General features: G+C 37.7%; 3 protein-coding genes across 4 annotated transcripts; 1 reads left to right on the forward strand and 2 right to left on the reverse strand.

The window, feature by feature from the left end:
• Window positions 1-625: 625 nt before the first annotated feature.
• Window positions 626-4,810, forward strand: LOC124423457 (probable nucleoporin Nup54). The gene is made up of 4 exons (XM_046961173.1): window positions 626-853; window positions 2,295-3,739; window positions 3,848-4,075; window positions 4,233-4,810. Exons 1-4 carry the CDS (start codon window positions 754-756, stop codon window positions 4,353-4,355), a joined length of 1,896 nt encoding a protein of 631 aa, XP_046817129.1. The 5' UTR covers window positions 626-753; the 3' UTR covers window positions 4,356-4,810.
• On the reverse strand, window positions 860-2,282 carry LOC124423459. Its single transcript, XM_046961177.1, has 2 exons — window positions 1,616-2,282; window positions 860-1,544 (listed from the first exon to the last, which is right to left on the reverse strand). The coding sequence occupies exons 1-2, from the start codon at window positions 1,745-1,747 to the stop codon at window positions 1,140-1,142; spliced, it is 537 nt and encodes a 178-aa protein (XP_046817133.1). The 5' UTR covers window positions 1,748-2,282; the 3' UTR covers window positions 860-1,139.
• Window positions 4,799-11,186, reverse strand: LOC124423458 (zinc finger protein ZIC 1-like). Of its 2 annotated transcripts, XM_046961174.1 has the most exons (4): window positions 10,271-11,186; window positions 9,595-10,140; window positions 6,652-6,795; window positions 4,799-6,579 (listed from the first exon to the last, which is right to left on the reverse strand). In XM_046961174.1, exons 2-4 carry the CDS (start codon window positions 10,005-10,007, stop codon window positions 5,325-5,327), a joined length of 1,812 nt encoding a protein of 603 aa, XP_046817130.1. In that variant the 5' UTR covers window positions 10,008-10,140; window positions 10,271-11,186; the 3' UTR covers window positions 4,799-5,324. The 2 variants fall into 2 exon arrangements, with proteins under 2 accessions (XP_046817130.1, XP_046817131.1); XM_046961175.1 differs by lacking the exons at window positions 9,595-10,140; window positions 10,271-11,186 and adding an exon at window positions 6,995-8,602.
• Window positions 11,187-11,436: the final 250 nt, after the last annotated feature.

Raw genomic sequence — 11,436 nt, forward strand, 5'->3', positions numbered from 1 at the left:
TTTTATCATTTTTTGTTCATGTCTTTTCCACAGATTTTTATATGCATATTTTCTCAAATTTAATTATATATATATAACTAAATGGGATAAGATAAAGAGAAGTCATCGTAGTTTCCAAAAATTTCCAAAAATGGCAACCTCCACGTGACAAGACCTAGATATTACTTTCGATGTAGCGTATACACCTGTAAAGATTAACAAAGCATTTCTATATATTGATAAGCCCAGATTACGGTTATGGTACTGCATATACTATACTTTGTACATCTTATTTACATGACATATACTTCGTCGAAAATAAAATCCAATTAGCAGGTTAAAAAAAATATGTCTATATTTTGTGTAAAAGATTAAGTATAAATGCTTTCTGTACGATGACAAAGGCAAGAAAAAAATCAATGGTGTTTTAACCAAATCTACATAAAATATAAATTTAAAGATATATATATATATATATAATTATATATATATATATATATAATTAAGAAATCGTAATTTAAATAATACAACTTTATGATTTTTTCATAATATAAAATCAAATCGTTGCGATATGTATTTCGAATTCTGCGCCATCTGCAGTAAGTAGAATAAATTACGACTTGGACTCTTAATACATTCCGCCATGTTTGCTCGCGCCGTTGTCACACTACATAGCAGTATGTGTGTGTGTGTGTGTGTGAGATTATTCTAGTTGAGTATCCTTTTGTGCGCACGGTGTCTTTTTTTCCTTATTTGTGAATCAATTATCACAAAATGTCATTTGGAACAAGCTTTGGAACGTCCACATCAGCACCAGCTTCTTCCTTTAGTTTTGGTTCGACAGCAACTGCAGCTCCCACACCGATCAAGCTAGGTAACTCACGTTATTTTAGGTTATGTCATGCCCACGATATTTGTATTTCGTCCAACGAATATCCTTTAATTTTTCTTCTTTATTAGCTCTTATTATGAAATATTGCTTTTTGCCGATTAAATATTTCCCAATAAAAAATGATATTCTGAGATACCCTAAGAGTAATACAAAGCGTGCAAATTTTTAGGTTAGAGTAGTTAGCATTTCTGGCGCGAAATTTCTAAGACGTCCATTTTTAGTATGAACATTAGACACTTTCTACGCTTTGATATATCTCGGTAATTAATCATTTTTTCAAGTAGCTACTACTCGTTTTACTGGTTGCATCTGATATTTTTTCCGTTCGAAGAAGTGGCCGATTTAATCCATTACATTCTGGGTCACAATCGATATCGTTTCTGCTAAAAAAGTAACTTTTTCTTCTTGTTTTCGAAATCATGCATGCCGTGATGCAACATAAAAATAATAGAATCAAACATGCGATGGTTAATATCAGAAAGACTACGGAACGAGCCGTATGTCCAGTCACAATGACATTGTTTTCCATCGTGGTATGTATAACATCTGTCATCGAATGGGGTACAGTTGTTTGACCTATATTTGTTTGTACATTAGATAAAGTATCTTCTAGGTAATACATTTCGCTCGGTATTTTTCCAATTGTCGTTATCATAATCTCTGCTGTAACGTCCTAAAAAGCAATATAAATAGCAGACAACAATATTAAAAAGTCTGATTGGAATTTTGATTAAGAATGCATACTCCAATTGCCTGATCCGTAGTACCAATTTCGTTTAACATTTCGGTAGAGGAGTCTAAAGGCGGAGCATTGATTTGTCTTAAAACTAATTTGTTGCTTGACGATGTCACACCTTTTAAAAGATTAAGCGCCATATCCTTAAAGTTAGGATGCTATAAGGTGTAAAGATAACGTTTAATACTATTTCAAATCATTGAATATATTCACGATGAATTTTAATATCTTACGTGCAACTGATTTTGTTGGCTCATGAACGACATTGTCTCGTATTATATTTTCTTTTTTTTTTTTCGATTTATTAGTAAAGATCTTTAAAAAACTTTGATGCACAAGTTAATTTATGGTCTAAAACACATCCAATATAAGTTTTAATCTTTCCAATATTTCTTAATAAATATTGTACTTTTATAATTTATAATTTTCTGCAATTTTTCATAATATCTGTACGTACATGTAAATGCAATATAAATGAATAATATGGACTATCATTAATGAATCTAAACTTTTGTTTTTAATATATGTTTCATTGACATCTCTAAATTGATATAAACAAAAGTTAGTTAACTTCAGATTGAACGTTCATATTTTTTTCTTTTTTTTTTTTTTTATCATACTCTTCTCAATCAGAGGAATCATAGAAATTAGTTTTCTTTAACTTCAAGTTAATTCTTATAATAAAAGGATTTGGAACACCAGCCTTTGGATTAAGTACGTCAACGACTTCAGCCACGAATCTCTTTGGTACCCCATCAACGCAAACCACTGGATTTGGAACTGGAACAGGATTTGGATCACCGGCAGCTACAGGTTTTGGTAGTATACCGAATATTGGATTTGGAACGACTTCGGCATTTGGTACTCCTGCTACCAGTGGTTTTGGTACTGGATCATCTTTCGGTACAACTTCAGCGTCTACGACCACTGGATTTGGAACTCCTTCAACGTTCGGCAGTACACCTGTTTCATCAACTGGTTTTAATATATTCGGTACAACGACGGCCACGACGTCATTAGGATTTGGCGGTTTTAGCGGATTTGGAACGGCAACGACGACCTCCGCACCAAGTTTATTCAGTGGATTTGGCACGACGAGCACGGTTCCATCGACAAATTTTTCTTCGTCCATAGGTGGTTTTGGTAGCTTCGGCCAGAAACCTACAACGACAACCGCCATCACAGGTTTTGGCACGCAAACAACAGGTAATATTTTTGGCTCCACTGGTTTTACCGGGTTTGGAACTGGAATACAAACGCAACAACAGCAACAACAAATACAACAACAGCAGCAACAACAACAGTCCAGCGGTATTTCTGAGGCACTTTATAACGCTGTGTTCAATTGTCAGTTATACAATGACGAACGAGATAATACAATTGCCAGATGGAACCTCATTCAAGCATTGTGGGGTACCGGAAAGGCATATTATTCGGTAAATGCACCGCCTATCGATTTAGATCAAGAAAATCCATTATGTAGGTTTAAGGCCATTGGCTATAGCCGTATTCCCGACGCCGATAATAACGATGGATTGGTTGTACTTTGTTTTAAAAAGAAAGAGAAAAATGTAACAGAAGGGAAACAACAATTAATTGCATTTTTAAATGGCATCCTTGGAAATAAACCTAACTTGACAGTGATAATTGATAGTATTAAGTCTACGGGAAAAAATAAAAGTCAAGTGACTATCTTTATTTCTGAAAAAGGAGTAACTGGAAGTTCGAGAAAGATTCCCGCTAATGAATTGGTCGCTTATCTTTCTCAGCCCATGCAAAAACAGCAACTTGTGCAAAATGGCGTGAAGGACTTGTTTCCGTTCGTTAAACTCGATCCTACCCAATTGAAGGAATATTTAGATAATCCGCCTTGTTCGATTGATCCACGATTGTGGAAGCAGGCTCAATTGGACAATCCAAATCCCGAGATGTATATACCCGTACCGATGATAGGCTTTCAGCAAGTTAAATACAGATTGAAATGTCAAAAGGAAGAGACCGCTAGGCATAGAGCTTTTTTAGATATGGCTGCGGAGAGAATTCAAGGTTTGCAAAGACAACATACCGCTACGCAGGCAAGGTTAAAGGAACATAGGAGAATATTATTAGAACTACAACACAGAGTATTACAGGTATGAAAGAAATTAATTATATATAAGATTAATGAATGTATTAGTCGAAAGAAATATTGTTTAATTTTAATTTTACAATTTACAAAATAATTCTTTTGTTATTTGCAGGTATTGGTACGTCAGGAAATTACGCGTAAAGTAGGTTTGTCATTACAACCAGAGGAAGAAGTTTTGACGCGTAGATTCGAAGCTATGCATTCTCAGATAAGCGCGCCTACACAATTTAAAGGAAGAATCAGCGAAATGTTGTCTCAGCTTAGAATGAGACGACATATAGATAGCCAAAATCAAGAAAGGTATACGATGGATCCGATAGCACAAGACGACATTAAAACGGTACGCGTCAACATCTATTTGCAATTATTGACTTTTAATTAGTTTTCCATTTTTTTATTTTTCCTCTCTCTCTCTCTCTCTCTCTCTCTCTCTCTCTCTCTCTCTCTCTCTCTCTCTCTCTCTCTCTGACGATTCATTTATTAAGTAATTATTTTAGTATTTAAGCATGGAGCAGCAGGGGATGGCTCAACTTATCGATACGATAAATGCCGACTTGGAAAGTTTAAAAATTATTAAGGACGGTATGTCGGATCTTCTATTGAGTCATAGTATACCCTGAAGAACATTATAGACAGATTGTGATATGTTGATAGCATCGGATAACATGTCGACAGTGTTGTTGTACAAACTATTGCGCTTCGATCGAAGTTCGCGGGAGTTGCCGAATTCTTCATCCAGTACGTTTGTTAACAACTGGTGCCATATGTGTTATCATTCCATAAGTCTGTCTGTCTATCATTAAAAATGATTAAAATGCAGCAAAACAAAAGAGAAGGTTTCCATTTGTAGTAGATGCATATTAATTTTGTTACTAAATATGATGTATCAAGTGCATTGTCTGCTGCTTACGTCGTTGTACACGTGTTTATTAAGAAGCAGTATGATGGCGAAAAGTCTACGCATCAAGTCATTTCATTATTGTTGAAGGAAGAAGGATTATGCGATGCCGAGGAAAAAGAATAACAGTGTTGGGGATTTGTTACATTTAAAAGGAATAAATGATTTTTACATAAATAATATATTTTTATTCAATATTTTTCTATAGTCGAACGCGCTTTCCGAATTGGGAAATTACGTTTCCCTTTTAGAAATATTCAGGTGGACCGACCGCTTGTACGAACATCCGTACAGATATAATAATATTTTTATATGTATATATATTTTTTCTATTTACATATATTACATATGTATGTCCTTTTAATATAAAACAATGTAATAGTGTATCGACATTTGATTGTGAGTTGTACAGAAAATCTTATTATGCACACACAATTAATAGCGCCTAGACGCTGGATTATACAGTGAAAATTGTCAATACTTAATTTTTATATAGTATCGTAATAATATAATTTTAGACAAAGTACATTTTTCGTCTACCAAAATTGTCCCTCGTTGTTGGTCAATTTCAAATGGATTAACACTTGGGAATACACATACATATATACGTTGCAATTTGATGGGCCTATCGAGGCAGAAATTAAGATGAGTCTTTTGATAATTCTTGTAGAAATTTCCGTTAGATACACCATTACTTGTTGACTGTTAGGTCCAATGGAAGATCTTGTTCTATTTCGGTGATATTCTCATTTTTGACTCTAAGATCTTGCCCGCAGGTATTGGTATTGTCGATGATATTGCTCCACATATTTTGCAAACCATATTGCAGATCCACCGAACCAAGAAGATGTCGAAAGAGAGGATTCTGCGATTTGAGAATAAGATCCGAAAGTATTTTCGTTTTTTCTAAAATATTGTCGTTGTTATGAACGCAACATTTGTGATGGCAGCAGCACTCCACCATGCCTTTTTTGGTCTCCTCCTTCGTTACCTTTTGCTCGATCACTTCCATCTTAACGTCTTCGGCCCGCTTTATCACAGAGTTTCTTATAGTATCGCAACCGACGATTGAATTGCTCTCCTTCTTGCAGGGCGCACTGTTCACGATGGAATCGATATTTCTATAATCAACAGTGCTTATTTTACTTTGACATTCGACGGGTTCTTCGGCTTTGATCGGTGTCGATTGCATTCCGATTCTTATCGGCGATGCGTCTGGAACGTGTCCTGGACTGGTACGTGGGGACATCACGGATCCCTTTATAATCGTATTACCAGCCGTATTTCCGTAGATCGGATTCACTTGAATTCTATCCGGTATTATGTAACTGTCGTCATAAATCTTGGAATAAATTTTTACTTCCTGTCCGTATGAATTTTGCACCAATTCCTGTTCCTTCCGTTGATCCTGCAGATTGTACATATTGTTCCATTCGACAAAATTTTTCTGCTCCTCGAAGCTATTGCTCGCCTTTGGGCTCGAGCAAGAGGTATTGCTGCTTTCGATACTTGAGTCTTTCTTGTCAGACTCGGAATGGGTGGTACTGCTTTGTTTTTCAGGTGACGTAGCGTCGAATCTCGTTTTATCCTGTAAACCATTTTCATCGAAATTCTTCTCCTGCACTTTATCATTGTTGTTCACGTAGTGCCTGTAAGTTTTCACATGCTTTCTCAGGGACGAAGGATCCGTGTACCTTTTTGGACATCCCGGGACTTTACAACAGTACGGCTTATCGACGGCATGGGTTCTGGTATGTTTGAATCTGTCCGAGGAATTAGAATAGGCCTTATTGCAACCTTCGACAGGACATACGTACGGTCGTTCGCCAGTATGGGATCTAGCATGAATCTTTAGGTTCTCCGCCCTGCTGAAGCTCTTGTCGCATTGGAAACAATGATGTGGCTTCTCGTTCGTATGCGTACGGACGTGGACCAACATCTTGTACCTGATCAGAAAGAATAACAATTATATTTTCTTCCCTTAATTAATTCGCAGTTGGAAAAAAATTAATCCTTACCTGGCATTAAATCCACGTTCACCTCTCGCACATCCTTCCCATCCGCAGTAAAACAATCCTCGAGCACCAGGTGCTGCATGCAGTCTCGCGACATGTCCAGCAAGCTGTTCCAATGACGTAAACCATCGGCCACAATTTTGCCATCTGTAAGAAAAATCCCAACTTTGGCATTATTCCCTAACATATGGATTTATATATCTATTATCTATTCTTATGCGATATCATACGATTATTTTCTCTGAATGAATGAATGAATGAATGAACGAATGAATGAATGAATGAATGAATGAATGAATGAATGAGTAATCTTACTTTCACGAGCTCGACTTATCAATGACTCGACCTTTTAAAGATACAATTTTGCAAGAATAGAAATGCAATTGTTTCGATCATAATTATAACTCGCGTCTCCGAGGTAGCAAAAGTCGAAATCATTTTGCATCATTTCTATTTCTTTGCGCCTTAACAAAGTGTCTATACATAAGGAGGATATCGGGATGATCGGATGTAACATAAATATATCGGTATAGATCGGGCTGTACGTACGTCGAAATTATTGTCGTACGATTTGCGTCATAAATATCCGCCACGAATCGTACGGACAATTGATATCAATTCCGACCACTTTGCGATTGGCGTCATTTGACACTAGTTTATCTGTTGGTCGTCCTAACTTTTTATCTCTTTTTCTCTCGCAGTCCACCGACTGTCGTATTCCGTTAATCGGATACATGCAGCAGGGGGTCGTAGATCAAGATGCCTTCAAGGAAAATATTCTTACGTTGGCGATCGAGAGAAGAAGACATAAGATTTTTGTGTGTTACTAGTAAAGAATTCTTTGAAATCGATATGTTGAACGATTCTCTCTACAAGTTGAAACGATTCCACCCTCCATCTCAGAACGATCACTCTTATGAGATATCCTCTGACTTGATCGAATCGTCTTTGACGCAAATCCATCTGTATCTTTTAATTTACAATAGAGCGATAGCGTCTTTGTTCCCGACGATAAGACTTTGAAGTTTTTACGTAATGGTCGCGTGCCAGGTACGGCGGAAAAACTTTCCTTCGATAGAAATTTACGTAAGTTCGTCCTATTTCAAAATCTTTCATCGATGGCGGATAGATTCGCTGAAATTTCATACGGAGAATTAAATGCATCCATCTGCATTTAAAAAGATTATTTTTAAAGAATATTTGTTCTTTCCTTTTTTTTTTTTTATTTTTAAATGATGATAGGATGTTACGTTTTGCTTTTTTATTCGTACGTTAAATCGTAAAGAAATATGTACATAAGTCAGACGTCACACGTTCATGCTGCTAATCACTTTCGTTATCCCATCAAGAAGAGCATCATCCATTTTTTCACACTGACGTCAGATCTTTCCCGATATTTCTATAAGTTGTACGAATTGATTAATGAAAATAATAATTAGGATGAATCGCGAAATTAATTCATATTGAAATGATGATACAAGTTTTTCCCTTGCCGCTTTTTTCCACAATTTTCCTTAGTATACTCTCACTAGAAATCATTTTATACGGACGTATTTTCCAACGTATCGAATGCGATATGTTGAAATTAAAGAAGAAAATAAACATTCGAAATTAAAGAAGAAAATAAACATTCGAAACTTCCTAAGTGTCGTTGTGTTTTCCTTTTCTTTTAATTCTTTCACCTTGTGTTCGTATTTACGCATGAAAACAAAACTCGTCTAGACAAAATGTTTTGCTTTCCAAGTTTTACAGTCATCGAACTCGGAGACTAGGAGTGAGAATCTTTTCAAATCTGCTTAGAATATACTCCGAGGGATCTTTGATAACTCTAAAGATACAGTAAACTAGTTGCAACCGGAATATGACGCGTCGCACATGTATATTTTGTACATGGACACGTGCGTATGTGCGCTAGAGTTTATGAGCGAGATAAATGAAAATGTCGCTTCGAAAGCAAGAGAGAGAGAGAGAGAGAGAGAGAGAGAGAGAGAGAGAGAAGCAGGAACAACGGGTAGATAAAGAAGTTGAAATGTCCTCCTCATTTTTCAATAATATTCGAGTTGATATGTAGAACAATCGAACCATTTTTAGTGATCGAAGAGCAACTTGCAAGAACGCGATATTTTTTTTGTCAACCCTTTGGAAAGTGCAATAAACTCGATGTTTACAGATAAAACGCAAACTCACAGATGGCGCGAGAATATAACGTTTGTCATTCTGCCATTATCGTCATAAAGTGTGTTGCGAGAGAAAGAAGGATAAGAGAGGTAAAAAGAGGCTTCTACCGAGATTAGAACATTTGTTTTTACGCGATAAGGGGTATGCATAATCTTTAAGCTACTTGAAAAGATGTGAAAAAAAAAAAAGAAAAAAACAGAAATGTCTTTAGATAATGTTTCGAAGAGAGAACACGACTTATGAGAGGGGCGACTTTAGATAAAATGCTATCACCAAGTATCAGGAAATATTACGGAAAGCTAATACGTCATTAAATAAGCCGAGCGAATGTTTCGAATGTCTTCGGTTTTTTCCTTGCTTTCCTTTTCCTTTTATTTCTAGCAACAACCATTTTTCGGAGTTATATTAGTAATTGCGTTTTATGTTATACGTATGCTGAAACAGATTGTTGACGCCATTGAATAAGATCGCGAAAGAGAACATATTGCAGAGAAAGATAAATTCGGCAAGGAATAATTCGCTGTGTAATTCAACATATTGAATGATTTGTCAATACGTCCTAACCTAAAAATTATAATATTGTATATTAGAGAAATAGTTTCGAGACAAATTAATCGTATGAAAAGTGTGTAGTTATCGTTTAATCAACGTTTAATTGTTACTATACGATAACGTGTCATCGTCTTATTCGTTAATTTCGCCATAGAAAAGAAATATTTCAAGTCGCCAAGTTCATTGAGGTAGATAGAGCATTGATAATATTCTCACCTGCATTTGAGTTGGGCATTTTCACCCCTCCGAACGGAACCTAGCTCGAGACTGGAACTGGAAGCGTCGGAGTCGCTGTGAGCAGGACTCGGCGGTCCTCCGTTTCCGAGTCCAGCGGGAGAGGATACACCGAGGCCGACCAGAGCGACGCTCGGAGAGTTTCCCAGTTCCTCCTCGGCCGGCATCCTTCGAGGCCAAACCGGAAGGTCTAGCGATCCTTGGCGTTGCTGGTGGAGCTGGTGATGCTGGTGTTGCTGGTGTTGCTGGCCCAAGCCCCCGTAGTAGCTCGAGTTGGAGTAACCGGAAACCGGGTTGTAAAAACCCGGGATCGCTCCTAGCAGGGTGCCAGGATAACGAGCGGCACCGTAGGGACCAACGTGGCTTGGCATTCTGCCCGGAACGTAAACGATCATTTTTTTTTTTTTTTCCTTTCCCCTTTTTCCCCTTTGCTGCCTTTTAAAGGAGAACCTCGTCGGGTCTACCAAAGACGTGCAGATTTCGGTTTTAATTGCTGCTTCGATCGAAGATCTCTTTCGGATGCTTGTCCTTCGGTAAAAAATCCAACTTAGTATTCCTCTTTCTCTTTCCTTTTTCCTAACTTTAATTCCGATCCTTCTAAGGGCAAAAACCTGAGCTAGCCTTAATGTACAAGATTTAATCCTAAATGAGACGGTACCTGGAAGGTAAGTACCAGCCTGCAATCCTTTCCTCTTTTCGTTTCAGGACAAATTACGAAGCATTCTCCTTCGACGACCTAATAGATCGATATTATTCCCCGTTCCTTCGAAAAATTTGTCTCGAATCTACACCAAGGGAATTGCTTGCTTATGTCCTACGGTCTAATCGTCGAGGAAGTCGTATACTTCCATCGAACGCGAAGATTACAAGACTTTCCAGGTCTTGTTGATTATCGAGAACCCTTGAATCCTGTATCCTTGATATCTGAGCTGACCGTAGGAACGCAAAGTCGTTGCCGGCATAAAATACATAAAACACACGCACTCGCCACTCTTTCTCAGCCCCTCGCGCAACCCCCTTTTTTTAGCACTTAGTCCGAGTCCGTATCGTCAGATGTATTTGAACCGGTTCGACTTGAGTATACGGTAGCTCAGGAATTGTTTGCTGTATTCGATCGAGAACATAACGATGCTGGAGGCTGACGGTCGATCGGTTAGACGTAGCCGTGGCACTCGCGCGAATATTCTCGTCTCGTTAATAAGCGAATATATTACGATATTTTCGACCGATTGATATTTCGACCTATACACGTGATTCCTCTTTTATCTCGCTTTCCGTTAATCTTTTAAACAAGATTATAAAGATATTCGATCGGGTTCACCGAATCCAATCGGTGCTAAAACAGCGAGACTTTCATCTTTTTATTTTCACTATTTATATTCGATCGTTCTTCTCTTGTCTTCCTTCGTCCGAGAAAACGAGTGATACGTTTAAATACAATCGTTCGATATCTTGCAGCTCTTATCGCACATATTTTTTCATTCGGTCGAGCGTACGTGGAAACGGAGCGATCCTTTTATGAAAATAATTTTAACGCGTCGTAGACGGAGAATGTATGAAAACTGATGCCATCGGAGAACCGAAGAAGCTTTATATATCGGCTGGCTATCGTCTTTGACGCCCCCACTTTCTGCCTCGCTCCCTCGGCGACGAACGATAACACAGGCTCGCTTGAGAAAAGAAAGAGACAGCTGGTATCGTGAACTCATAGACGTCTCGGCTGAGACGAGACGGTGTCCGACGCCTCGCATGGACGAGACCGATCGTGCCGATCTTTCATTAGAGGTCGATCCAAATTCGATCGTCTTGAAGAAACTTGCTGAT

The sequence above is a fragment of the Vespa crabro genome, chromosome 4 (assembly GCF_910589235.1).
Source record: "Vespa crabro chromosome 4, iyVesCrab1.2, whole genome shotgun sequence".
NCBI lineage: Eukaryota > Metazoa > Arthropoda > Insecta > Hymenoptera > Vespidae > Vespa > Vespa crabro.

What these genes read in the sequence shown, in the direction of transcription:
- LOC124423457 (XM_046961173.1), top strand. Translation starts at nt 754, where the DNA reads ATGTCATTTGGAACAAGCTTTGGAACGTCCACATCAGCACCAGCTTCT. An exon ending in TCCCACACCGATCAAGCTAG is followed by an intron (nt 854 to 2,294) that starts GTAACTCACGTT and finishes TTATAATAAAAG; the next exon opens with GATTTGGAACACCAGCCTTT. An exon ending in TACAACACAGAGTATTACAG is followed by an intron (nt 3,740 to 3,847) that starts GTATGAAAGAAA and finishes TGTTATTTGCAG; the next exon opens with GTATTGGTACGTCAGGAAAT.
- LOC124423459 (XM_046961177.1), bottom strand. Translation starts at nt 1,747, where the DNA reads ATGGCGCTTAATCTTTTAAAAGGTGTGACATCGTCAAGCAACAAATTA. An exon ending in CTACGGATCAGGCAATTGGA is followed by an intron (nt 1,545 to 1,615) that starts GTATGCATTCTT and finishes ATTGCTTTTTAG; the next exon opens with GACGTTACAGCAGAGATTAT.
- LOC124423458 (XM_046961174.1), bottom strand. Translation starts at nt 10,007, where the DNA reads ATGATCGTTTACGTTCCGGGCAGAATGCCAAGCCACGTTGGTCCCTAC. An exon ending in AATGCCCAACTCAAATGCAG is followed by an intron (nt 6,796 to 9,594) that starts GTGAGAATATTA and finishes TTTTTCTTACAG; the next exon opens with ATGGCAAAATTGTGGCCGAT. An exon ending in GAACGTGGATTTAATGCCAG is followed by an intron (nt 6,580 to 6,651) that starts GTAAGGATTAAT and finishes CTTTCTGATCAG; the next exon opens with GTACAAGATGTTGGTCCACG.